This window comes from Chenopodium quinoa, unplaced genomic scaffold (assembly GCF_001683475.1).
Source record: "Chenopodium quinoa cultivar QQ74 unplaced genomic scaffold, ASM168347v1, whole genome shotgun sequence".
Lineage (NCBI taxonomy): Eukaryota > Viridiplantae > Streptophyta > Magnoliopsida > Caryophyllales > Amaranthaceae > Chenopodium > Chenopodium quinoa.
Window position 1 is genome coordinate 666,531 of NW_018744128.1, and position 27,303 is coordinate 693,833.

At 34.9% G+C, this 27,303-nt stretch overlaps 3 protein-coding genes and 1 long non-coding RNA gene across 7 annotated transcripts; all 4 read left to right on the forward strand.

Annotated features, from left to right (window-relative positions):
* Positions 1 to 727: 727 nt before the first annotated feature.
* Positions 728 to 7,076, forward strand: LOC110692704. Of its 4 annotated transcripts, none has more exons than XR_002505514.1 (9): positions 728 to 915; positions 1,113 to 1,177; positions 1,273 to 1,404; positions 1,540 to 1,625; positions 1,798 to 1,861; positions 3,177 to 3,230; positions 3,518 to 3,598; positions 5,044 to 5,127; positions 5,829 to 7,076. It is a non-coding gene; the product is annotated as an uncharacterized LOC110692704 (long non-coding RNA). The 4 variants fall into 4 exon arrangements; XR_002505515.1 differs by having other exon boundaries at positions 730 to 915; positions 1,273 to 1,364; XR_002505516.1 differs by having other exon boundaries at positions 730 to 915; positions 1,136 to 1,177; positions 1,273 to 1,382.
* Positions 7,077 to 11,337: 4,261 nt separating this feature from the next.
* Positions 11,338 to 13,035, forward strand: LOC110692703 (histone H3.3). Its single transcript, XM_021869742.1, has 3 exons — positions 11,338 to 11,451; positions 12,192 to 12,265; positions 12,385 to 13,035. Exons 2-3 carry the CDS (start codon positions 12,194 to 12,196, stop codon positions 12,721 to 12,723), a joined length of 411 nt encoding a protein of 136 aa, XP_021725434.1. The 5' UTR covers positions 11,338 to 11,451; positions 12,192 to 12,193; the 3' UTR covers positions 12,724 to 13,035.
* A 5,198-nt stretch (positions 13,036 to 18,233) lies between these two features.
* On the forward strand, positions 18,234 to 22,995 carry LOC110692699 (pentatricopeptide repeat-containing protein At4g02750-like). Its single transcript, XM_021869737.1, has 2 exons — positions 18,234 to 19,580; positions 19,770 to 22,995. The coding sequence occupies exons 1-2, from the start codon at positions 18,782 to 18,784 to the stop codon at positions 20,732 to 20,734; spliced, it is 1,764 nt and encodes a 587-aa protein (XP_021725429.1). The 5' UTR covers positions 18,234 to 18,781; the 3' UTR covers positions 20,735 to 22,995.
* A 96-nt stretch (positions 22,996 to 23,091) lies between these two features.
* On the forward strand, positions 23,092 to 26,115 carry LOC110692698 (putative WEB family protein At1g65010, chloroplastic). Its single transcript, XM_021869736.1, has 2 exons — positions 23,092 to 23,274; positions 23,388 to 26,115. The coding sequence occupies exon 2, from the start codon at positions 23,412 to 23,414 to the stop codon at positions 25,293 to 25,295; it is 1,884 nt and encodes a 627-aa protein (XP_021725428.1). The 5' UTR covers positions 23,092 to 23,274; positions 23,388 to 23,411; the 3' UTR covers positions 25,296 to 26,115.
* The last annotated feature ends 1,188 nt before the right edge of the window (positions 26,116 to 27,303 follow it).

Here is a 27,303-nt window from a genome sequence, read left to right on the forward strand (position 1 = left end):
AGAGTAAGAGTACGTATCATTACTATTCTATATACTTTTAAATAATAAATTTGTTGAACAATATTGACTTGCGCTGAGTATCAGAAAAGGGTTATGGGAAATATAGGTCTTATTTGGTAATTAGTTGGTAGCCAATTGACATAGCTGGTTGTATTAATTGATTTGACGAGTCAGTTCTAAATAGCTTATTGTATAAAAGTGTTTGGTAAATTATTTTATTTTATTTTTTTGGAAGAAGTAAATAGTTGTTTTTTTTTTAATAGAAGTAAATAATTGTTAATTGTTAGTTGTTTTAGTGTATTTAATAGCCAAAAAACTAATTGTTCAATAAGCACATTTCAAAAAGATTTTATAATGAGTTTTTTTAGCTCTTTTAATAAACTATTTATCAAACACCCAAATTAGTTTTTTAAATAGTCAAACATATAATAAGGTATAATAAGCTAAAAGTTTTTCAAAAATCTATTTACCAAACAAGGCCGTAACTATATAGGGTTGAAAGTTATTTGGAATATATCCAAAGTTTAATTCCATCAAAGCCGAATTAGTCATTTGGATTGAATTTTTTTTTAAAACTAGGTTAATGCGATGCTTTTTAGCTTTACGCGTATTTCGAATTGTACACCGTATTAGAGATTCTCCAAAGGCCAAACCTAAATCTAAAACTAAATCTATAACCTTTAAAAATGCAATTCAATTACTGTAGCTTAGCTACAGTAATTTCCTTATGAATAGTAAATATGGCGCTATTACTTTGTTGCCCCTAATTTTAATGGTTTGCCATATATACCCTTTGCATGTGAAAATCTGTCCAGGCTTTTCTTCTCCTTTTCGTCCTTTCTTTTTCCTCGCTCTCCATTGAAGGCTTGCTGCGTGCTCTGAGCTTAATCTCATCCATTAAAGCAGCTTCTTCAGGTAAGATGTTTATCCTTTTTATAATCATCTAGCATCAATTTCACAATCTAGGGTATGTATAGCTTTAATTTTCATAGAAATCCTCTTTTTCTTTTTTATGCTATGTGTTTTTGGTTAATCTTCTTAATTAATTTTCTCAAATTCAATTCTCTCCATTTTCTCTCTCCACCCTCCATTTTACATTTCTCTGGGCATAGTTTACATCGTTAAAATGGAGCAGGCGAGCAGCAGCAGTGAAACCTCAGGCGGTCGTAATGCGGAAGTAAGGGTTTTATTTTGCATTGTTATTGTTAATTTCGTTTTGGAATTTTGTTAATTTTGTGTTCTTATGTTGAATTAATTTGTACAAATGGCCAGGGAATTTGATGTTTCTTCACTTCCGAGCTCTCTCTGATCCTCCATTGAAGCAACTTCTGAGCTTTCCTCTCCATTGAACAGTGGAATTAATGGTTTGCTTAATGAATTTTGTGGGTATTTGAAAATTTTGAGGTTTATAATTGAATTTTCCTGGGTTTTGTGCGTGTTTTCCTTAAAATCTGTATATCCCGTGTTTATGAAATATTTCTAGAGTCTAGACTATGTATGGTTTTTCTTAACATGGTATGTTTTTATGTATATTTGCAGGAGGAATTTGAGTTAGCTTTATTCAAAAACAAGAAGAAAGAGAATCATTAAATGGTAGTTTCCAGTGCCAGAACTTTCTTCTTTAGGTAAAATTAAAAAATCACTTTATTTGATCTATATTCTTCATCTCTTTTATACTGTACTGTATTGATCAAATTAACGCAATAAACTGTTTAATGAATATTTTTGAGTAAAAAGCTTCCATTTTGCTGGGCCAAAATTCCCAATTCATGTTTTGTTCTGTCTCTTGTTTTGCAGAATTCCTTGACCTTCAACATTTACAAATTTGTATGCGTTTCTTTATATACCAGAGCGGTTTCAGGTAATTTGCTCTTATTTTATCATTATATATATTGATATTTTTTTTTTGGTTACTTTTGTGATCATTCCTATAATCTAGTGAATAAAAAATTATTTTAGATTTTAGGGGTTGTGGTTGAATTTGATACCCGTTTTTGGAATGGTGTTGTTTGTGTAAGATTTTGATAAATGACTTTGTCTCCCTTACGGGAATTTATAGTACTGATGTTAAGTATGAGGAAAGCACCTTGTGTTGTGCAGTCACTTAGTGCAGTTTCATCGAATTATGGTGTGTTTTTGTTGAGTTTGAGGGTCTAAATTGCATTGAAATTTCACCATAATATGCTTATAGTGTGTTATTTGTTGTTAAATAGGGTGTCTATCCTAGAATGGGTGTAATTTTACACACTCTCACATTAGCCTCCCAATGTGGTCAGCTCATGAGTAAATTGGGAGGGGAATTTGAAAGCGTGCAAAAGTGTAAAACTACACTCGGGTGTAGGATGAAATTTGCAACTGTTACATTGGTGGTAGTTGTGATAACAGAATGGGTTTTCCAACTCAAAAGTACTGTATTTACTTACAAGAAAAAAGAACTATTGATTTACTTGGTATACGATATACTTAAGGTAGTTCCATGTCAAGTGTGTTTTAGTAAGTTTACTATGTTATGGATTGCACATTTTGCGGATTTCTGCTATATAATAGGGATAATCCAAGGTGGATCTTTGTTGATCGTTCACTGAACGAAATGCAATCAATCCATAGAGCATTGGGTTTGCTTGGCCTACCTGAACTCAAGCAGTACTTTGTCAAATTCAACCTCATGAGCTGAGATATTGTCCGCTACTTGACTCTCTTCTAGCTTAAATGTTACCTCATTCTTAATATCTGCATTTATAATTATGAAAAGTAGGATTCTTTTTAGTTTTAACCAGTGATATCATTGTTGATGTTTTCAATATAATGAAGTCATTTCTACTTTATAATCCATGATTTTGTCCTAATAAGCTTTATTCGTTTTCTTAATCTTATATTATATTTTGTGTTTTTGTTGAATGGATAGGCTAGATATCCATTTCATAATCTTATGATTTCTAGGTATTTCATTTAAAAAATATATATAACTGTTGCTTATGGTGTTTTAATCTGAATTTAATGGTGTTTAAACTCGGTATAATTCATCAATCAGTAATTCATTTAGTATAATTTTGGGATTGTTATTTTGTTTTTGTGGTGTTAGTTGAAGAATTTCTCCTGTATTTCGATTCATATCATTTCCCTTTTATTTTAATGCTAACTGATTTATTTTTTGTTTATTTCTGGGTTTTTCGCAGGTTTTCGATTGAATTTGATTTCAAATGGATCTTACTTAGCAACTTGCTCGTAAGGTATCTCGTCATTCCCATAGTTTTCTTTTTTGAGTTCGTCTTTCAACTGGGAATTTTTCAATTCAATTTTTTTTTTACAGCTCTCCCTTTCTCTCCGTTTGCACCTTTATATCTAAATCTGCTGGTCTTTGTGTGTGTGTATTGTGTGACAGAGAGAAAGATCTGTTTATAACTGTAGATCTATGTCTTCATGCTTCTCTTGTTTGCAAGTTTGAATTTTGTCTAACATGTTACTGTTCCTTGTGATTGAGAGATAAACTTTAACTTCTAATTTTATAATTTTTCAGTGGTTCACCATGAAACGCCAGCATGCCCTAATTGTCATGGCTAACAGCCTATACTACAGAAAATTCAAGCTATATTGCAGGGTAAATTTTACAATTCTTTGTTTTTGTATTGATTATATGTAATATTCCTGCATTCTTTTTACGGGGACATTGTCTTGCAATGATGTTATTTATTCTTTAGAGTATTTTTTTTGAAGTGCTATTGCATCCGTTCATATGCATTTGGCTTGAAGGTTACATAATTTTCTTCTGATGCACATATTCTTATCCTGCCTGCACTTCATTGTGAAATTGCTGCCAACTGTTGCATTTTGGGATAAGGGTAAACAAAAACCAACACTTTGAAAAGGTTGGGCCTTTGTTTCTAGGATTTTTCATATCACCTCAAGTACTTTGAAAAGGGGGTGCGGTTCATTATGGTGGTGAAATGAAGTAACTCCTTACCCCCTTGAACCCTTGGTTTGAGTACGTGAATAAAAGAAGGCTTTATACAAAGCTAGCTATTAAGGAAAATTCCAGGCTTCAACTGGTTGCATTGTTGATATATATGTGACACTGGCAGATTTGTTTGATCGAGTAAAGCTAGGGTTTCGGCTTGTGTTTATATTTTGTATTTGCCAAAGGCTTATTTTTGTGATGTTTTAGAAATGTCTGCCATATGACGCTTGAATAAACACTATAAATTTATTCTCAAATTCATGCTCAGGAAGATTGAAGTTACAGGTATGACCAAATTTCAGTTTGAATCATAAGTACTAAAGTAATCTATAACCTGATTTTAATCATTTTCTCAGCTGATGAGAATAGAGGATAAGACTCCTATCCTTGTAATAGATAGAAATTTGTTGCTGAGTAATACCAAACTAAAGATGTGTGTTCCTTGGATCTTAAGATTATTGTTAAATTATGCTTGAAAATGACTAGACATGCAAACCGTCTGTGTTGCCTAAGTTGTGCGTTGACCTGTCAAAGGAAGTTTACTCGTAGGTGACATGGCCATGCTAGCTAACTCTAAGTTGTTTGAGTACAAAATTCTTTACTATGTGAGGTTCCAGTATTTCAATTCCAAACCTTTCGCATACTGGTGGATTAAGCAAAATTTGGAAAGTGAACCTGAATTGGATTGAACTTTCGCATACTATGTGAGGTTCAGATCGTTTAGAATTTAAGGGGTTTTGTCAATTCAATTCAATTCAGTTCGTTTTAAAATTGGATTTTTTTTTCTGATTTAATTCAATTAGTTCATAATTTTGGGGTGGTGTTGATTCAATTTGGTATATAAAACAGGTTTCAGATTAATGTTACAAATCTCATTGATTTTAGAAACAATATAAATTCTATTTCAATTAATGTTCATGGCACAAACCGTGTCTTTATTGTGGCAGAGGGTCTGATGCTCAATGATGAGAATTATTAGATAATAGTTGCCTAAGATACAATTGTTCTTGAGTGATTTTGATATTGTCTCTCAGTAATTTGTCATGAATTTACAACCTTCTGAAGCTGAAGCAAGTATTGACATTCAGGTTCCACCTACAACTGATCAGAAATCACTTGAAAGGAATATTGCCGAGGATTGGGCTCCTTCTTCTTGCAACATGACATTTGAGGTAACGGTTGCTTGATTAACAAGATTTTTTTCTTGCTGAATCAAAAAATGAAATAATAGCCATTGTTGCCTTGCATTGGGAAAGCATGTATCAACAAATACAATTTCATTGTAACCTGCTATCACCTTATCTCTTTGCATGCTTATGCTATTGTTTGATACGATGGTATATGTTGTGCTACTGTAGTTGTTTCAATTGTGATGGTTCTCTATAGCTCTTTACTTATTTAGAACTTGCCTCGGAAAGGGAATCAAGTATAGACTGCATCAGGATTTAGGAATGTGAAAAGCTTAATCTCAAAAACAAGAAATGTCAGCAAGAGCACTAATCTTCTCACTTAGCATCTGAACCTGTTATGTAAATTCCTGTTCATATGAATATATGATCACATGTTGAATGTTTCTTCTCTGATTGAGGCCTTTTAGGTCATTTACATGTGCTATAAAGCTTAAAAATTTGTAAGAATGTGTTTTATATTGGGGGCTTCAATCAAATTGTTTTTATTATAATTCAACTTTTTTTTTTTTTAATTTATAATTTTCATTTTTGTAATATAATCAATTAATCACCGAGGCATTCTGATGTGCCATCAATTGCTGCTGTAAAGTTCTACACTCCCCCTTCCTCGTCATTTCCGAATAATTGACAAGGAAAATTTGCTATCAGCATTAGTTGATGTTGTTTGTTCTTATGCTCTTTAGGTTGTTAACTCCAGGGAATGGTCGTTGATTTCACGATACAGGGCATCTAAGGACTCAGTCTCCTAAGGTCAAAATGATTGACAATTTTGTGTCTAAGATGAAGGTATCATGAGATACGTTTGCGGAAGATGTTACTTGTGTAAATGTTGTCTTAAGCCTAAGCAGTTCTAAAATGGGTCATTATAGGCCCTGCTTGATTTCTATGTCAGTTATGGGAAAAGAAAGCCTGGAACGTATTATCATATTTAGGTACGTGTTTTTGCCTAAGGTTTGCCCATGACTATCATCCTTCGATAATTTTCAACTTTCATAACCAAACATAATTTTCAAGAAATTTGGGGTTTATATTTTGAAAGGTATGATCTATGAATTTGTGTCCATAACTTTGAAATGCTGATGTTTTGACCAAATGGTTTTGCTTTTAAGCTCATTATAAATCTTGGGTTTATTTCCTATTTGTAATTTATTTTTTGTTCAAATTTTTTAGTAATGGATAAATGTTATAAATGTTGTATCTCATAGATTTGTGCATTCACAAATGTGAGATTTAAGCTATAATTTTCTGTCGTTGGTGAGCATACTTTCGCTATCGTGAGTATCTTTTGGGATTGAAGAACATGAATTTCAATGAAAAAGTATGTTATCAAACTATTTTTGTGATTTTAAAAGTGGGTTGTTTTTTTAACCCAAGAAAATGATTAGTTTAAAGATTAATGCTTATTCATACTCAGTTAATAAGAATTAGGGATTATTTAATTTGGAGAGATTTCTATTTATCTCGAGGCCACTTGTGTTGTCAATTTTTTTTTATTTCCTTTGTTTGAGAGTGTCTATTATTCCTTGAATTAGATAATTTATTTTTATTTTTTCTCAATTTTCAAATTTTATTTTATATTATATAGTAATCTCAATAAGAACTTGTATTATATACGAAATACTTATCCTTAAATTAGGAGTATTATAGGCATACATAGTAGTATTATTAAAAAAAAAAAAAAAAAAAAAAAAAAAAAAAAAAAAAAGTATTGTTTTGATTCCACTATTGTTTTGCCTTCCATTGCTTTGAGATGAGACTCCAGAAGATGATTATAGGCATACATAGGAATCCAGACCATTCGCAAAGTACTTTCAATGCACTTATATATTCTTATTTTCACATTTTCCCTTTTACATACATATTTTCCATGCAATTATCCTTATTTATCAAAATATTTATCTTTTTCCAACACAACTATTCCTATTTTATCTTTTTCCAACTCAACTATTCCTATTTTATCTTTTTCCAACACAACTATTTCGATTTTAAAAAATATTTACCTACTTTTAATACAAATATTCTTATTTTCAAAGTTAATTTAATGTCTTGGTACTTGACATATGTGACTTCTAATTATTTCTTTTCACTATCTTATTTTCCTTATTAACTATGTTAAACTACCAAATGTAATTTTCTTTCGGAAACCAAATGAGTATTTAATGAAAATTTAATTTCAAACTTTACAAGAAATCTGAAACTACTAATTTCTAACTACTTGGGACCTATTAGTTGTTAAAGTAATCTAACCATGACTAGAAGGGTTCTAGAATAATTTCAATTTTTAACAAAAATGGATGTTTTTTTAACTAATTGAAAAAAAATTAGGGTTATAACCTTTGGATAATTTAATGTGATGGTGTGTTGTATGTATCTCGCCATTATTAATTATTCCTCGATTTATTTGTTCGAAAATCATTTTGATTACATGCTGAATAATTTTCTCGGTAAAGAATTTAGGAGTCATTCTATCTCTTTAAGAATTTAATTTTTAGTTAAAGTTGGCAAAAAAAAAAATTAACAAAAATCTTCCGTTTGCATGCTTAAAAACACCTCATGCACCAATTTATTCAACCCATAAAACAAGAGTTAGAGGAAAGGAGAAAGTGGGAACAAGATAAAGGTGATAAGGATAAACTCAAATTTGATTTTATAAAAGTAGCAAAAAAAATAATATTAATAATAAATTGAGACCCAATAACAAAAAACACTCTTAAGACAATATCTTAAGTAAAGTTGAGGAGGAGATGTTGAGCATTTAATAAAAATAAAAGTATTAATGTAAGGTTTGTTTTATGAGGAAAAAAAAGTTTTTTAAAATAGACTATCAAAAGAGGTTTAAACTGTACAAAGCATCTTTGAAGCTTTTGTTAAAGAACAATGATATATAAACATATCTAATCACTAATGTTTCAATATACCGATTAAATCCTAACTTTAAATTATACTATCGTTTGTTTATAGTCTATCACCATGACATTCAAAATGGATTGGTAAGTTTTTTTTTTTTTTAATATTTCGAGTAAGGATTATTTTAGGTGCAATAATAGCTTGGGATGAAATATCTTGTAAGTGTTTTTGAATATTTTCAATTCAATTTTGAGAAAAAGAGTACCAAAAGGAGCCAAAAAAAAAATTTAAAAACACCAATAAGAATCATGCTAGATTCATCAGTATGTGGAGGGGGGAGGGAGAAAGAAAGGAGTTGGGAGATCGAGAGAGAGAGAGAGGGAAGGAGCCGGGAAAAAGAAAAGTCGAGAGAGAAGGCGGCCCGAAAAGAGACAAAGCGAAAGGGAGGATGCGAGAGAGTATGAAAGAATAGGGGCTAGGAGAGAGGCGATAGGAGAATAGAGAAAGAGGAGCTGGGAGAGAGAGGGGGGGCCAGGAAAGGGACAAAGGGGTCAAAAGAGGAAGTGATAAGAGATAAAGGGGCCTAGAGAGAACGATAAAGAGAGATAAAAAGATAAAAATAGATAGAGAGAGGTGCTAGGAATGAAAAAGAGATGGACGGGAAGAAAAAAAGAGAGGAGGCCGAAAGAAAGAGAGAGCCAGAGAAAGTTGGGAGATATAAAGAGGTCGGGGGGGAGAAAGAGATGGAGGGGCTGAGGGGAAAAAGAGCATGTGCAAAATATAATTTAAAGCCTTCTCAAAGATGCAACAAGGACAAGAAGGATTAGGAAAGAGAGAATAAGAGTGAAAGAAAGAGTTTCAGCTAATAAAAGAAGGAATGAGTAAGAGGGCAGCAATTAAAAAATAAAAATTTAAAAAAAAAGAGGGAGTGGGGAGACAAGGCCAAAGGAAAAGAGAGAGAGGAGAGAGAAAGAGAGGGGGGGTAGAAGCAATTCATGAGACTATTTTTAGTGTTTAATTGTGGAAAAGACTTAGATGATGGAGGAGAAAAATGGAGAGAAATTAGAAATGTGAAAAGAAGAAAGAAAACTAGTGAGAAAGAGATAAAAGACTGTTTAAAGGACCATCTCTAGTATGTAATCAGATCAAGGAGTAGATAGACAATAATTATACAGTAGAAAAGAATCTAAAATTTGTAAAATCATAAGTCAAGAGATAAAGCGTAAAGTAAAATAGAAAATGGTGAAGAGGGCAACTAGGAAGGGGGGTGGCCAATAAAGATTAACTATGTAAATTTTGCAGTATTTTCAAGATTGGTGAATGTGGTTAGTATTATCTACTATATCCTAGAAATTTATTTTCTAATACTCGAAATCATGTTTAAATCTTAAGGTAGAATCGTGTTAGATACATATGCAAATACTTTTTTTGTGTTTGCATGACCATACGAGATAGAGAGATAGAGAGAAAGAGAGAGAGAGAGAGAGAGAGCGCTATAAGTTATGAATCCATTAAAAAGAAGCAAGGAAAGAGAGTCCAAGAAAGAGAAAGAGAGAGTTTTGGGAAATAAGGAAGGAGAGAGAATACTTTTTAGAGTGTAATTGGGTAAGGAGATGACAATACTTTTTAAAAACTTTCTAAAATGCTCAAAATTATAAAAGACGAGTAAAAGAAAGAATACACTAAAGGGAAGGGAAAAGGGGGGGGGGGAGAAGGGGGCTAGGATATAGAGATGCGTTGAAAGAGAGGGAGTCGTGTAAGAGAAAGGTCGTGAAAAAGAAAGGGGGCTAAGAGAGAAAAAAGAGCTAAGGAAAAGAAAGGGGCCAAGGGAGAAAGTGGGGTTGGGACTCGGGAGAGTGATAAAGGGCAAACTCAAAAAGAGAGAGGGTGGGTTAGGAGTAGAGAAGGCTGCATGCCAAGAGAGGAGAGGGGTAGAAGAGAGAAAGAGAAGGAGGAACCTATTTAAACTATCAAACACCCTTCAACTTCATTTTACTCCTTTTTCCAACCTCTCATGTACTACCTGTTTAAAATTCACATGTACACTTCATTTTACTTATACTAGATGCTGAAAAAAAAAAAATCATAAAGCACAATATAATCACCATGTTAAAAAGCACTCAGTTACGGCTCCAACCCTTACATATATCAAAACACGAAATTTAAAATTATGCACTAATCGTTTACTTCGATCCATTAAAACAAAACATCATATAATATTTTATAGATTCCCTTCAATTTTCATTACAAATTAAAACACCTATTTCATATACCACATGTTTAAACTTTACATATGCACTTCATTTTCCCTATACGACTCCCAATAATATATACAATGTAAGAAAACACAAATTAAGCACAAAACAATGATCATAGTTAAAAGTAACAAATTATTCACCCAACTAAATCATCGTACCGTCGAGGGGGCTCACGCGCTCCAACGACTAGTCCAAAATAAAAATCAAAATCTTTTAATTTAGGTCATTGTTGGTACAAAGCGGTTTATTGGATCGGGTATATTTTCGACAACTCTACTATCCTACATATAGGAATTGCTCTATATGGCCATGCCCAACCCTAGAAGGCTAGAAGCCCTCCAATCCTCCATAGCCCATACAAGTAAATACAGATAATATGGAGAATTTTTTTTGGACTATAGATAATCTAAGGTGTTGTTTGGTTGACATGGGAAATGAGTTCCCATAGAAAATTATATTTCATGGGAAATAATTTCCCTTATCTATTTCCTAGAAATTAACTTAAGTTTGTTTGGTTGATAACATAGGAACTTTGATTTCCTATGGTTTATTAGTTAACTTGATAATTTTTTATTTAAGTTAACAAATTTGGTGAGAGAAATAAAGAGATTAAATTATTGATGATAATTATGTAAGTGACCCCCACAATAATCATGGAAATTATGACTTACCAAGTAAGGGCTTGATAAGTGAATTCCCATAGTTCATAGGAATTGAAACTTCCCTTATTCATTTCCCCCACTTAGATATTTTTTACCTCCAACCAAACAACACCTAATTAATTGATCTTCATTATGCAAGGGTATATGCGTCACTTTACATCACAATCAATATCCTTTTTTTAAAAAAAAAAAACAAAACCCTACAAAACGTGTTAGTTAGAAAATGTCAACCAATAGGAAACCTACATGCAAACCCTCAATCCAAAGCAAACCCGTACCTCAAATCATAACCGTCCACTTCATTAGAGAAAACACAACCTTCGCTATTACCCACCGTTAGATCATACAACTGTAAAATCACACGGATCACCAATATCAGCCGTCCGATTCTTTTATCATTTGCTCACCCCCTTCATCTTATATAAACCCCTTTACCACCTAACTTTTCAAATTTCTGCTATTGCTCACATTGTAGAGAGAGAGAGAGAGGAGAGAGAGAGGAAATCGTCAAAGTTCTTTAGCTAAGGAGTTTCATTGAGGTAAACTTCTGTTTCTGATCTTCTTCAATTTGTATTGAGTCAATTTTTTCGATGTTTTTTGATTGATTTGTTTGTTTGTTATCTTGTGATTTGAAATTTAGAGGTTTTGTCTCCATGATTTAGTTTGCGCATGGAATTAATTTGCTGTAGAAATCATAATTAGGGTTTTGTTATCTATTTTGTTTCAATTCATGATGATTTTAGTTTGTGTATTGAATTAATTTGCTGTAGAAATCATAATCAGGGTTTTGATATCTAGTTTGTTATTATTCATGATAATTTTAGTTTGCGTATTGAATTAATTTGCTGTAGAAATCATAATTAAGGTTCCGACATCTTGGTTTTTACAATTTCGATCAATTTATGTAGTTTTCTGTTTATTTTTTGAGCTGTTCATGTGTTTTGTTCTAGATTTTCTTTTTATGTACTGCAAATCAATCATCAATTGTTTTAAAGATATCAATTCTTTGAAGCTATATCTGCATCTGAAATACTATCATATGTCGTTTCAATTGGATCTTCAAATTTTGTGTTCGTTTTCAAAAATTTGAAATTAGGTTTTTGTTTTTGTCTGACAAGGTTTTGAGTTTTGTTGAAATATTTGAAATTCTCTTTAAGGATCGAATGAAATTAGGGTTTATTGATCATCGAAGCTGTTTTCGCCTTTTGCATTCTTTAATTTCGTTTTAAGATGTTGATTTGATTTATTTACAATTGCTGATTATATGTAATTATTCTAGATATGGCCCGTACCAAGCAAACTGCTCGTAAGAGTACTGGAGGAAAGGCTCCCAGGAAGCAACTTGCTACCAAGGTATTTGATTGATCCATCTCATTGTATCTCTTATTTGAGTTTAAGTTTTGATAAATTGTACACAATTTTGTAATTCAATTGTTAAATATGTTTGTTATATTGTGGATTTTTTTTAATAGGCTGCTCGTAAGTCTGCTCCAACTACCGGAGGAGTGAAGAAGCCTCACCGTTACCGTCCTGGAACTGTGGCTCTTCGTGAGATCAGGAAGTACCAGAAGAGTACTGAGCTTTTGATCAGGAAGTTGCCGTTCCAGAGGTTGGTTCGTGAGATTGCCCAGGACTTCAAGACTGATCTCCGTTTCCAGAGTCACGCTGTATTGGCTCTTCAGGAAGCTGCTGAGGCTTACCTTGTTGGTCTTTTTGAGGACACCAACCTGTGTGCCATCCACGCCAAGCGTGTTACCATTATGCCTAAGGACATTCAGCTTGCCCGCAGGATCAGGGGTGAACGTGCTTAAGTAATTGAGCTTGCCTTATCGTTTGTTAATGCTTTTACTACTATAATAGTATTAGTTTGATGGTTCTTGGTTAGGCTTAATGCAGGACTTAAATAGGGGTTGTTTTTTGTTTGGAGAGGAAGGGGTTTACTGGTGAATGATGTAGTTAAAAGTGATGATGGGTGGTGTGTTTTAAGAGCAAGGAACACTCAAACTTGGTATATTTGGTATTTAATTTCTGTTTTGTTGGTGTCACACTGATTTTGTGTGGAAACATTCATCTAATGTAGTTGATATATATTCAGACCTTTATGTTTATTGTTCTCTTATGTTGATTATTTGTTGTGTTATTTTTATGCTATTGATATAAAATTTGCTAACCAGATTCTCAGAGGATAAAGATGTTAAACTTTAGTGTCCTTATACTTTGTTAAGATTGAAGGTGTATTTTTTCTATCCTTGATCTTCAAGTTTTGTATTCGATTCTTGTCCCCATTTTCGGATACATAAAGCAATGGATAATGAATTTTTCCAAGGGTTCTGTTTGTTGAGATAATTACGCCTCAAGGAGAGGTGTGAAAGATAAGCGTGGGTGCTGTTCCCCTTTTGTACTGTTCTAAGTTATTAATCCTGCAATCGCTTTGACCCATGCCCCTTGGTACCCATTTATGTCTTCTTATCATATGCACTTTATATTCACAGCATTGTCAATTGAATTATCTGTTTTAGTATCTGCATCTGTATCCGTGATACTATTAGGACCTCTCTATGCTTTTCTCCCTCCGTATGATTGGCATATCTCTCTACCCAACTGTTAATTGTTGGGTGGACTTGAGATAGATTATTAGGACATTTTCAACAAGGGTTTTGGGTTGGTTTTCCTTTCCCCAACCATGGTGGCAGCGTTTATTGTAGCTGCCCCATTGCCTGCTCCATGGCGGAGGCTGTTACTGTAGACCTTGAGTTGTGTCTGCCGTGAGTGGGTATGGTGGTGGGGGAAGTGAGGATAGATTGGAGAAAGAATTAAGTTGTGGTGGTGGCTGGTCGTGGATAGTTATGAAAGATATGGTGCTTGGCTGATACTCATGGGTGGCCCAACGTAGTGTTTGGGTGAAAATGATGGGAGTTGGGAGAGTGAGCCGCAAAGGTCATCATGTGGGGGGGGGGGGTGTTGGGGTGTTAGGAAATGTGGCTGGTTTAAGTTTATCCGTTTTGTGTATTAAAGTTTAGTATTGCAATCAAAACTTATGCTGCTGCTACCAGCCTTACTAAGACCATGTTTAATTCACCTTATTTGACTATCTTTTAGAGTATTACTTGTGAATATGCCATACTCATTACCACCCCTCGCCTATGAAGAAATTAGGGAGAGAAGGGAGAGTAGAGGGGAAAAAGGGTCGTCGTATATTTTCGGCATTTAATACTCTAACACGTATAAGTAGGATATCAACACTAACCCGAATCATTTAATAATTGACACATTTAATTAATCGTATCGAAAATCCCTAACACTAATCAGTTTTTTTCGTGTTCGGTTCGTGTTGTGTTATAAGTGAAATGTTAGTCCTATTATAAATATTTCTCACCAAATCCATACATGATCGATTATTTTTCTTAAGCGGGTTGACTCGTGTTAGTTTTGTGTTGGAATTCTCAACCCTAACCCAACCTGTTAAATTAAATGTGTCATGTCATGTTGACCCATTTAATTAAGTGTGTCGTAAATCCATGTCACTAACCCAGTAACCCAATTTTTCCGTCTCTGGGTCGTGTCGTGTTGTCGTGTCATGTCAACTTTTGCCAACTCTAGGTCATTGTATACATTGGCGTGAGAATTTTATTGTGGCATTTAGTATTCTAACACGTACGAGTAACACCCTTTAAAATGCATATATACACGTATGGTATATAATTACTGAATAAAAACTTAGGGATGTCAATGGGGCGGAGCGGGGCGGGACGGATGTCGACTTTTCTATCCCCACCTAGCATTCTCATCCCCATCCCTGCCCCACCCCCTCTTTGATATTCACCCTATAACATCTCAATAATTCTCCTTTTCCCAAATCACTTACTTAAAATAAAATAGAGGAGAACTATTAACATGTTACCGCCACGTGTTAAAAATATAGATGTAAGAATGGGCGCGACTCCATTCTCACAAAGTTAATCTAGGATCCCATCTAACTTTCATTATAAAATAAAAAAGTAAATACCAAAAGAAAAGAGGACATGTTGATCAAACAAGGCTCGAAAAGCCACGGGCTACCACCGTGTACCCCAACCCATAATTGTCAATAATTTAGAAGTGCACCATTTCCAGGATTTTATTGCTTATCCATGTTTCACTTTACGTGATTACAAATTTAATTAATAGCTGACTCATTCAAGTAAACCATATATAATAATCATACATATAATTCACTTTCAATCTTATTTAGGACAACGATAATCACATCACAAATTGACCTTTAATTCCATTAAACTTCCAAGATATCCAAAATTGTTAAACATAGTCAACCCACCTAGCCATTTCGGCTTATTCCACTTTTACTCAACATACTAACAAGTCATACTTGAGTAATAAATAAAATAATAATAATCTTAGGAATAATTAATAAATTCATTCCATTTAAACCATTCAATTCCAATCTTTAAATATTCCAAATGTGATTAACAAGCCAATCCAATAAAAATATGCTCGTATCAACATTCCATACAAACAATTAATCCAATATAATTCAACATACTTGCATCCATAATTCCATACACATAATCAATTCACCAAAACATGTCTCATAAACATAAGTACATGAATTAATTCAATGTTTAACCAAACAATTTCCATCCAAGAATTCTCTAAACATGAAACTGTTCTTTCCTTTTGGTACCTAAACATGATACTACTTACAAAGAAATAGACATGTACATACCTCGTGTAAATAATCCTTTGTGCCACTTTTAATCACTTAAAAGTCTCCTAGAAAATAAGCACCACCTAGGAAATAATCAACAATCATAAATTAGTTGCCAAACTAATTTCCAACAATATAATTAGATTTAAAACTCTATAAAATTCCTTTAAAACATATTTTTATGCTTAATTAATCATTAGAAATACATTAGGAGCAAAAACCTCAATTTAATTGTTCATAAGAACCCTAAAATCCCAATTTAAGTAAATTAAAACCCTAGGTTTTATAATTACACAATCTGAAAATTTATAACACAATTATAATCTGAAATTATAATATTAAATCATCAAAATATAGTTTTTCTTACTAATTAAATTAATTTCAAACAATAAAAACAAACTCAAAATAATTTAATAAACATTAAGTAAAATAACAAAAACAAGAAGGAGAAAGAAGGGGAAAAGGCCATCGGGGGCCGGCGGTCAGGGGCGGCGGCGGCAGCAGGGTGGTGGCGGTAGGTCTGGGCAGTAGTGAGCTTTGCTCACGTAGGAAGGAGGAAAGGGAAAGAAAGAAAGAAAGAAAAGGAAAAAGAAAAGAAAAAAAAAAAAGAAAAAGAAAAAGGAAGGAAAGAAAAATAAAAGGGAAAAGAAAATAATACTAACCTTTTTGTGTTGGGAAAATTTGGGGATTCATGGGGTATTTATAAGAGAGAGAGTTATAGGGTAAGTAGAGTAAAATGGGGCCTCATGAAGATAATGGGCCAATTAAATAAGTAAATGGTTTGGACTTTGTTTGTATGGACATCAATTGTAGAATGGATACATAAAAATTCTTTTTGTAATACAGTCGTTTATCAACCCAAAAATAATAATTTGGAACCTTTTAAAATAAATACCTGAAAATACAAATAGATATTATAAATAAATTAAAATTTCATTTATAAAATATTTAAAAATACGGGGGATTACACACCCCTACCTAATACCCGCCCAAGACCTGCTTAATCCCTGCCTCTCAAATACGACAACACTACATATATAGATTACAATAAAAAAAATAAAAAACAATCCATTGTTGATATTACACTTGTTAATTTTTTTATTTATTTTATTTTTTTCAAATATAGGAAATTAGAAAATAACACCACAAAATTCTAAAAAAATAGGTTATAACACCACAAAATTTAAAATTTTTATTATAACACCACAAAAAAAAAAAAAAAATTCAAAAATTGGATTTCACCACCATGTAACGAATTTTTGGATGGAAACCATTAGTAGGACCCATTCTGGACATGTGTCAATACGACATTGGTTTTAAATTAAAAAGACAAATAAAAATAAAAAGAAAAATTTAAAAAAAAAGAAAAAAAAAAACCAAAACCCTAACCCAGCTCCACAACCGCTACTGCAGCCGTACACTCCACCGCCGACAACCCTAATGCCGCCTTACAACCCCTTCTTCACCGTCGAAATCACTGGCCGTCACCCACACCCACCACAACCCCTCGCAAATCCCAACGATCAGCCTAGCTCCACCAAAAAGATCTACCTACCCTCTCCCTTCCCCCACCACAAAACCGTCGGCCGGCCTAACCCCTTCGACCCCTCATCCTTTACCCTCACCCCAAAATGGTCGAAATCGACCATGGAAGCCCTAGAATAGTCGATTTCGGTGATGTTTCGGTTGTGTGTGATAGATACTGGTGGTTTGTGCGGTTGCCGCTGTGAGAATGTAGGAGTTGGTGATGATGAGGGGTTGCGTTGTTTTCGTGATGGTTCAAAGTGGCTGGGGTGGATTTCTGGGCGACGAAATTCGAATTCTGGGAGGCTAATTTCTAGGCGATGGATTTCAATTTCTGGGCGGTTGAAAGGAGGTTTCGAGGAGGGGAAATGGGGGAAGAGGTTCAGTCGCCGGTTTTGCAGGTGGTGTGGTTGGTTTCGCCAGTTTTGATGGGAGATTGGCTGCCGGCGGTAGGGGTAAGGGTGGCCGGTGGTGGGCTAGTGGTTGACTTAGGGTTTAGTTTTTTTTTTATTCTACTTTTTATTTATCTTTTTTTTTTTTACCAATATCTTATTGACACATGTCCATAGTGGGTCCCACTAACGGATTTCATCCAAAAATTCGTTAGGGGTGGTGAAATCCATTTTTGATTTTTTTTGTGGTGTTATAATAAAAGTTTGAGATTTTGTGGTGTTAATCCATGTTTTGTGAAATTGCTGGTGTTATTTTCTAAATTTTCCTAAAATATAAGTATATATATGTACAACTTTATTTTGCATTAATTTTTAGATAAAATAGTATAAAAGTATACAATTTTATGTTTGAAAAATTTATAGATGTTATGGGGTGGGGATGAGGCGGGTACAAAGTGGGGTGGGTGGAGCGGAGTGGGAATGGGGCGGGTACAACCTAAAATCCACCCCCGCCCCATCACCCAATGGCAGGTATGGTTATTATTCCCCATCCCCACCCCACCACCCGCCAAATCGGGACCCAATTTCGCCCCAATTGGGGCGTGGATGGGACATGTATTTTACTTGACTCGTCCCACTGACATCTCTAGTAACACTAATACAGTAAACATCTTATAAAATGAATATATGGTCGGGACTAGGTAATAAGAGGGTGTTTGTTTAGGGGGATAAAAGGGGTGGGACAAGGATAAAAAAATAGAGATAGAAGAAATATAGTGTTTGTTTAGAGGGATAAGGATTAGAAGGGGGTAACGGATAGAGATAGAAACACCCACTTATCCCTCCATTTTTATAATTAGGGGGGTGGTATAAGGGGAGAGGATCAGAAATGGGTTTTTCAAGACCAAATTACCCTTAATGAAATTGAAAGGGTAAGAAAAAAGGGTAAAAGTTAGTAAGAATATTTTTATAAATTTATTAGTTATCCCTAATTTGATTCTCATACTTATCAAACAATTTTTTATCCTTGTCCCATCTAATCACCTATGTTTATCCTCCCATTGTTATCCTTCTTATTACTATCCCTCCAACTGCCCTGTGAATTTATGATCCATCAACCATCAAAGCCTGCGAAATGTAGCAATTGACAATTGACTCAGGTAGCTTCTTTACGAACAAAGGTGTATAAACTGCGCTCTTTCCTCTACTTTATCAACCCATCTTTGTTTATACCATATATTATGAAAAATGTTTGTTTGCTGCCATTTTCGAACAATCTGCCATACTCGCAGTGCACTGCTTAATTCACCTAATTTCCACTATCTTCGCCATTTTCGGCACCAATTTAACCTCTACTCAACTCAACATGTCTTTAATTGCAATGCCAAGATCTCGGCTCTTTCACGAGCAGGCAACATTGAGGCTGCCCGCCAACTGTTTGATAAAATGCCTACGAGAGATGTTGTCACCTGGAATGCTCTCCTTACTGGGTATTGGCAAAATGGATTTTTCCATGAATCCAAAACACTTTTTGAGTCAATGCCAGAAAGAAATGTGGTGTCTTGGAATTCTATGATAGCAGGTTGTATTGAGAATGACTTGATTGATGAGGGGTTTAAGTATTTTGATATGATGCCTAAGAGAAATGTGGCTTCATGGAATGCAATGTTATCAGGTTTTGTTAAGTATGGTAGGGTTGAGAAGGCGGTTCAGCTTTTTAGGGAGATGCCATACAAGAATGTTGTTTCTTGCACTGCTATGATTGATGGGTATCTTCAAAAAGGAATGATAAATGATGCAAGGGCTTTGTTTGATCAGATTCCTCAGAAGAATGGTGTAACTTGGACTGTGATGATTAGTGGGTATGTAGAAAATGCAATGTTCGCGGAAGCTAGGGTGTTGTTTGATCAGATGCCAAATAAGACTGTTGTTGCAACTACTGCGATGATAACTGGTTACTGTAAAGAGGGGAAGGTGGAGGATGCCAGGAATTTGTTTGATCAGCTTAGGCAGAAGGATAATGTTGCTTGGAATGCTCTGATCACAGGTACATAATCTTGGTAGTTTGTTAGTATCTTAATTTAAATGCTCGGTTTGTCCTGTTTATAGACAGCCTTGACTTTCTACAACCTGCTGGTACTAAATATCTTATTGTTTTAGGCATCTTAATATCAGGCAAGTGAATCTTATGGCGTATCGAGTTACTGTCCATAGAAACTGATTATTTGCTCTGCAGGTTATACTCAAAATGAATTTGGAGAGGATGCTCTGAAATTATTTTCAGAGATGCTTAGACTGGGTTTTCAACCAGACAAGGGAACTTTTGTTTCTGTTCTGACTGCCTGCTCCTCTCTGACATCCTTACAAGACGGCAGGCAAACTCACTCACTTGTTGTAAAGTATGGATGTGGGTCAAACCTATCTGTTTGCAATACCTTATTGTCAATGTACAGTAAGTGTGGTGGTGTTGCAGATTCAGAGTTGGCTTTTACAGAAATTCACAGCCCGGATGTTGTTTCATGGAACACCATTCTTGCTGGTTTTGCACAACATGGTCTCTATGAGAAAGCTTGTAGACTCTTCAATGAGATGTGTGCAAAGGGTTTTACTCCTAATGGAATAACTTTTCTTAGTATGTTGTCTGCTTGTGGTCACACTGGTAAGGTGAAGGATAGTATGGCTTGGTTTGATTCAATGGTGAAGGACTATAACATGTCTCCCAGCTCTGAGCATTATGCTTGTTTAGTTGATATATTATGTAGAAGGGGCCAATTAGAAAAGGCCTACAAAATTATTCAAGAAATGCCATTTGAAGGTAATTCTGGTGTCTGGGGCGCTCTTCTTGCAGCTTGTCATGTTTACTCGAATGTAGAACTCGGGGAGTTAGCTGCAACGAAAATAATGAATTTGGATCCTAATAATTCTGGGGCTTATGTGATGTTATCAAATATCTATGCTAGACATGGTATGTGGAAAGAGGTTAGCAAGGTAAGGCGTTCAATGAAAGAGCAGAGTATTAAGAAATTGATTGCATATAGCTGGACAGAACTTGGTAATAAAGTGCACATTTTTGTGGGTGGGGCTGTTAGTCACCCAGAGATTGATAAAATATGTAAAGCACTAAAGCACATCAACTTACATGTTAAAACTGTTGAAGATGTTACAGACTTGGTTTCTGAAGTGACCTGTTTTGGCTCATAAGTAATAAGGTTGTTCATTGATGGTTTGGTTTATGGTGGCGCTTTCGTGGAACTTCTGGAATATATTGATAAGAAATTCTAGATGCACATTGCAAAATAGAGTGAGGGATCTCCAGAGCTTCCGATATCAGCAGCTGGATCGTGCAATTGCTGCAAGCCTGCAACTACGGGACTAGTTTTGAGGATTTTTAATGTTTGATGTAGAGAAATCATTGTTGCGTCCAAGGGGAAATTACTTTGATGTTAGCTGATACTCTATTGTTGGGATCCCTAACTAAACTTTGTGGGTCAAATGTTAAATAGGTTGTGCTGGAATTTCTGACGCTCGGACCCTTCATATATGCTGGACTTGTTAGAAATATCAGACTTGGATGTGCTATCATTCCCAAGTATCTGTATCAATTTGAGGTTTCAGATACGTGTTAGGCATGTATATGGCAAGGTTAATGGATATTAGGAGTACCAAGCATGGAATCTTCTTTGAACCACCTTTCTTGTCACCAGCTGATAACAAATTGGAACATGGGAATTTAATGGTTTGAAGTGATTGCTCCAGAGGTCCAGGTTCTTCTGTGACCATTAGGAAATAAACATACAACAACGTTTCTATCAGGTCTTCCTTGCTCTACTCTCCATGGTTTTGATTATGAGATTAAAAAAAAAAAACAGCAAATGTAGGGAAAGGGGTATATTTCTCTCCTTTTCCGGGGTTTGTTGGTCATAAAATTTTGAATCCCTAAATGGTTTCAATATGTCGGTAGTTCGGGCAAAATGGTTGATCTGCAATTCTGCAGGAAGACTACATTTAGAGATTAAAAAGAAAATGTGTTATGGGAGGAATGTCAATATTTATATTTCTCTGAGCTTCTGTGCTTCCTGAAGACTTCCATTTTCAAACAGTGAGGGCCAAATTATATTTCTCACATAAATCGCCACATTTGGCTCCATATTTAATTAGTGCAGTAGCGGAGCTCTATAGAGTATGAAGTTGATGTTCATGATTTCTGAGTTGTTATCAGGTAAGCAATATTACAGTATGTTTGGATAAAGAAAGGGGAGGGACGAGAAGAGGAGGGGAAGGAAAGGGAGGGGAAGGAAAGGGAGGGGAGGGAAGAATGGTGAATTTTTCTTCCAAATCTCTCCATCGTTGGAGAGATCAATTTCCTATAATTTAATCCCTCCATTTCTCTCCCCTCCAATTCCCTTCCTTCTTCATTTGTTTTCCAAATGAAAGATGCCCCATCTCTCCATTTCCCTTCCCTTCCTTTCCCTCCATTTCCTTCAATCCAAACACACCGTTAGAGATTTTCTTGTCATGATTCTTCCTGGTCAAAGCTGAAGTGTTTTTGAAATTTTTAATGCATGTATGGGTGATGTTCTTTGACAGTTTCATGAAGGTCCTGTAATAAACATTTAGAAGTTTGGCTGCTGCTCATAGTCATGCTTTTAAATCAAGGATAAATAAAGAGCTTGATTTTTTTGAAACAACCCCCCCCCCCTTTTTTTTCCCCCTTTTTGATTGTGAATGGCTGAATGCCAATACAAGTAAAAAGGGGCAAGCAGCTCATGACATCACCAACGGCAAACAAACTGATTTGCTCATTGGTCATATGAGCTGATTTGAACCTTTCAAACAGTGAAATTTCTTTATTTGATCAAAATTTTCAAATTTGTGTTTTACATTGGTTTCTAATCTAATGTCTGTTAAAATAATACAATCTGATTTATATGTATTTTCAATCTGTATGTATGGCTATGGCCCTATGTGAATCACCAAGGTCATGATAATCCCATCTCGACAATTGACACTTGACACGAGTCCCTTTTACCTCATGTTATCAGTCTTTATCTCATGTTATCTCTGCTGATTTCGCTCATTATTTCAAAGTTATTGCATCCATTTGAGAGCAATGATTATGGTCATTATTCCTTTGTATTGGTATCGCGCTAAATTGGAAATAATCTTGAGGCAGTGGTTTCTTAGGAAAGGAAAGCCTCCAAGTTTGGAAAATATATTGAATGGTCACAAGTGGGAGATCTCATTCTTGGTTTAGCAGTGTTTTATATTCAAAGTATTCCTAGGCTTCTTCTCTGCCCTCACACTTGTTTTCTAAATATAGAAGATTCACATTACCATAGACTTTGCCTAAATTTAAGATAATGACCCTGTTAAATATATGTCCCATTTTTCTCTGTCCTCCTCTTTTGACTGATCTGATTCTCCTCTCAATGAGAAAAAAAAAACCAAAAAAAAAAAAAAAATAATAAAAAAAAAAATAAAAAAAAAATCTGGGTAGGGCTGGAATTTGTTCATTTCTCAGGCTTTACGCATTCTAATCAAATCTTTTGGGGTTATTGGTTTACTTTTCATTACTGGTATTACATTTCCCCTATTGTTTTTAGCAGGTCAAGATACTTGATATCGACTTTTTCGAATAAATTTATAATAAAGAAGGGGAAATAAATAAAATTCAGAACCCTTTTATTGTTGGAATTTTATCCAAAACTTGTCAGGAACTCAAAGGTGGTCAATCTTCTCAGGTATTGTATTCAACTGCATGGCATATGAGTTTATTTTATTTATTCTTTTTGAGTTTGAATTATATTATCTTGAGTTTTAGGAGGATGCTGATTATCATGCAATCCTTTCAAAGAAAATATTTGTCAGCGGTTCAGAGATGCAGGAGCAAATGATAAGCTATGATGACATCCAAGAAGAGCTCAACAAGGTGAAGGCTCGATTAAGCTTAACGGAGAGGGAGAGAGACCACCCTTTTAACGAGATGAGAGAAATCAAGATGCAGATGGACAATGCAGATATAAACAATGTGAAGGAAGCTCTTAGAGAAGCAAACAGGGAATTACAGATAAAGGATAAAACCATCAAGTCCCTGAGATCTGAGGTTGATAAGCTGAAGCAATTGGAATTTAAGTTGATTGAGACGGAAGCTTCACTACAGACGGTGAAAGAAGAGACAATCAGTTTTAAATCCTCTCTCGCTCAGGCAGAGGCCTCATTATCTGATAGCAGAAAGAAGGTGGACGAGTTAGAGGTTGAAGTGGGCAGAAGGAAAGATTCAGAAGAAAAGCTGTCTGAGTCGGTTGCTGCACAGACAAGCCAGATTGAGCAGTCCAATGTCTTGCTAGAAGAATCAAAGCTTCAAGTTACTTCACTACAAGAGAAAATTCAGGAGTTGGAAGAGGAAAGACAAAGGAAAGATAAAGAGGCAGGGGAAGAGATAGAGAGGCTTAAAAATGAGGTTTCGGTGCACAAAGAAAATGCCTTTCGTGGCTATGGGAGGTATGAAACTGCATCTGTGGAGACGAAAACTTTGTTGGATGAGATTGATATTCTAAAGAATGAGCTGAAGCTGGCCATGGAAGCAGAAGACAATAGTAAGAAGGCCATGGATGACCTTGCAGTGGCTTTAAAAGAAGTAGCCATCGAATCCAACCAGGCCAAGGAAAAACTCACATCTACGGAGCAGCAGCTTGAAGCAATGAATGAGGAAGCAGTCAATTTAAAAAAAATGGTGAAGAGCACTGAAGAGACTTATGAAGCGCTTTTGAAAGCCTCGAAGAAAGAGAATGATATGCTGAAAAATACAGTTGACAGGTTAAGATTAGAGGCAGAGGAGTCTCTTTTGGCCTGGAATGACAGAGAAATCCAATTTGTAAACTGTATAAAGACGACTGATGATGAGAAAAACACTGCGCAAGAGGAATGCAATAAACTGACTAAGTTGCTTAGTGAGGCTGAAGGGATGAATGAAAAATCAAAGGAAGAGAATAAGAATTTGAGAGATATACTTAAGCAAGCTCTGAGTGAAGCTAATGTGGCTAAAGAGGTTTCTAGTCTTGCTAGAGCTGAGAACTCTTACCTCAAGGATGCCCTTGTTGAGAAGGATAAAGCCCTTATTACCCTTGCTCAGGAAACTGAGCGCCTTCGAATCAATGAGGCCGAGTCAAATGACACTATTAAAGAATTGAAACGGATAATTACTTCAGGATCTAAAAAAGAAGTTGCAAAACTCGAGAAGGAGAACAAAGAGCAGAAGAAGGAGAAAGAGAACAAAGATCAGAAAAAGGAAAAGGAGAACAAAGAGCAGAAAAAAGTGGCAAAGAAAGAAACTGCAGCAGAGAACACAGAGAAGGATGCAAAAGAATGCAGAAGATTGAGTAGCACATTCAGTTTTGATCTCAACCAGTTCTGGCCTTCGATTCCTGGTATGGCATGCAAGTCAAGCAAGGACATTGATGAGGACCCAGATGAGGATGATGCCCTTGGGGGTTCTATATTCGACCTGGTAGGATCCCCAGTGAAGGACTACCACCGGCAAACAACATCATCTTGCAGTAGTGAAGAAAATTTGGTTTTTGATAACTTTGACGAGGATGCCCAATTTGATGATATGGAGATGGATAGGGCGTCACAAGGGAAGAGGAAAGCACTGCTAAGGAGGTTTGGTGACCTCTTGCGGAGGAAAAATTCTCATCCTCCAAAGGACTTACCTCACCCACCTAAAGATGTAGCACACTCGCCAAAGGAGATAGCAGCTTAGCTAGTTAGCTGAATCCTTATTTCTGTTTCAAACATCCATATTTTTGCCAGTAGTCTTAGTGTCTGTTTTTGTGTTAGATCTCTCATTTTCAGGACCCCCCAGTATTGGGGGTGATTGGAGGAAAAAATAGCACATACTGTAGATTTTAGAAGAATATACCATTCAATAACCTGTAATACTCCATGCAAATACTTGCAGGATAAGGAGTTAATTTAACTTATGGTCAGTGTAAGTTTCTATCAACTTATAACAACTGTTAGGATTCTGCACCCATTCAAGCTGCAACTTGATACCAAGCCGTCCCAAAAGGCAGCACTATTTTAAATTTATAGACTACTTTTGATAATTCGCAAATGAACTTATATCAAGTTTTTGCACATTTGTGATTGGTAGAGCTCATTAGAAATTCCTACGCGCTGTGGACGTGCTCACTCAGGTTGCTTCCAGTTTGTTAGACACCCACGATATTGCAAGCCTTACCAGTACAGCAGTGTAAAAACCATCATCCTACAAAGTGGCATCCTCATGCATCGGGTGGGAAATGGGTTGTCTGTATCGGATGATGAATCTTTCGAATTGAATTGGGTCATTTCTAGTCTTTTTCTTTTTTTTTTTTAGATTTGAAATATCAATAAATAGAGTATGTAAACAGAGAAATAAGCTTTGTACTTTATACTTTTTCCACCCTAATAGCAAAGGAGCCATTTTATTAAATTTAATAGTTGATGTCCAGTTCATATTAGAGTCTGAAAGTTAAGATAACCAAAGAGCTGCAGCAGACCTCTATCATACACATTGACTTAAGAAATTCGAGCACCTGACTTAAAAGAAACACCGTCCGTCTGGTAACCAAAACGAAAGAGTACCTTACTACGTACCAGTAATTTCAGTCAGAAACTCTAAGATATGCCTGCGCTAAGAAAACAACCATTAAAGCGGACACGATTCTAAGCATTCACTTCTGTGTTTAGCACTAAAAATTTAAGTAAATATACATAATCAGATAACTGACATGAATACATGATGTAGTGAACCTTTCAGCTTTATTAACTACTACGAATCTCGTAAATATGACAGGAAAAAAGAATTTTAAGTCAATATAAAAAGAGTTCAAAAAGTATTTCAAAAGATAGCTAAAGAATAAGGACATTTTGTCATTGAGGAGAATCTGCATTTTTTGAACTCTTATCCATCTCGTCAACCAATATTAGTTTATGGAAAATGATATACATAGCTCTAATGGCTAATTATGACTTCTCATAATGTTGATACTGGCTGATGGAAAATGAATACAGACTTAAGAGTTAAGTACGATCATCAAAAGTTGGAATAAGTAAAAAAAAAAAAAAAAAAAAAAAAAGGCACAAATTTGAGAAATTTTTATTTTTTATACTTGGGTTGTGTAACAGGTTTATGTATGTTAATTATATTTATGCATCTAGAATTAGGGAGAGTTCTATATATTCTTAGTAATCGATACCTCAAACCCATCTTTCAAGTCCTCATCCCTCTTTACCTTCAATCCAAACATGGCCTGAAAATACTAAAACTATGTGTCTCTGTCATTTAAAGGTTGGCTATGAAACTGACACTTTTTACTTTCAGGCTTCAGCTGCTTTGTACTTCTCATTTTTTATTCTTCTGGAATTTAGTACTTCAAAGAATTAGAACATTTTATCAAGTAAGATATGCATATGTAAATTTTATACTCCGTATCATAATCTAGTCAATCAACATTAATCTTATGACTAATGGGTGCATTATATTCACATAATTTTCATTATCAGAACTTAAGTAGCTCATATTATAACTTATTACTTGGACAACTCTTTTTCCTAATCATAACGTAATTTTCTTGAATAAGTAGAAATAATGGGAACAGTACAGGACTTAATTTGGGCATTAAGTACTCCTAAATTCCTAATTTCCTATGACTAGTATGAGTTATTATTAGCAAAAGAAGATCACAACTTCACAAAGCAAAAATGATCCCGTAAAGTAAACATGT

Coding starts and splice junctions, on each gene's coding strand:
- LOC110692703 (XM_021869742.1), top strand. CDS start 12,194: ATGGCCCGTACCAAGCAAACTGCTCGTAAGAGTACTGGAGGAAAGGCT. Junction 12,266..12,384: donor GGAAGCAACTTGCTACCAAG/GTATTTGATTGA, acceptor TTTTTTTAATAG/GCTGCTCGTAAGTCTGCTCC.
- LOC110692699 (XM_021869737.1), top strand. CDS start 18,782: ATGTTTGTTTGCTGCCATTTTCGAACAATCTGCCATACTCGCAGTGCA. Junction 19,581..19,769: donor TTGGAATGCTCTGATCACAG/GTACATAATCTT, acceptor TTTGCTCTGCAG/GTTATACTCAAAATGAATTT.
- LOC110692698 (XM_021869736.1), top strand. CDS start 23,412: ATGCAGGAGCAAATGATAAGCTATGATGACATCCAAGAAGAGCTCAAC.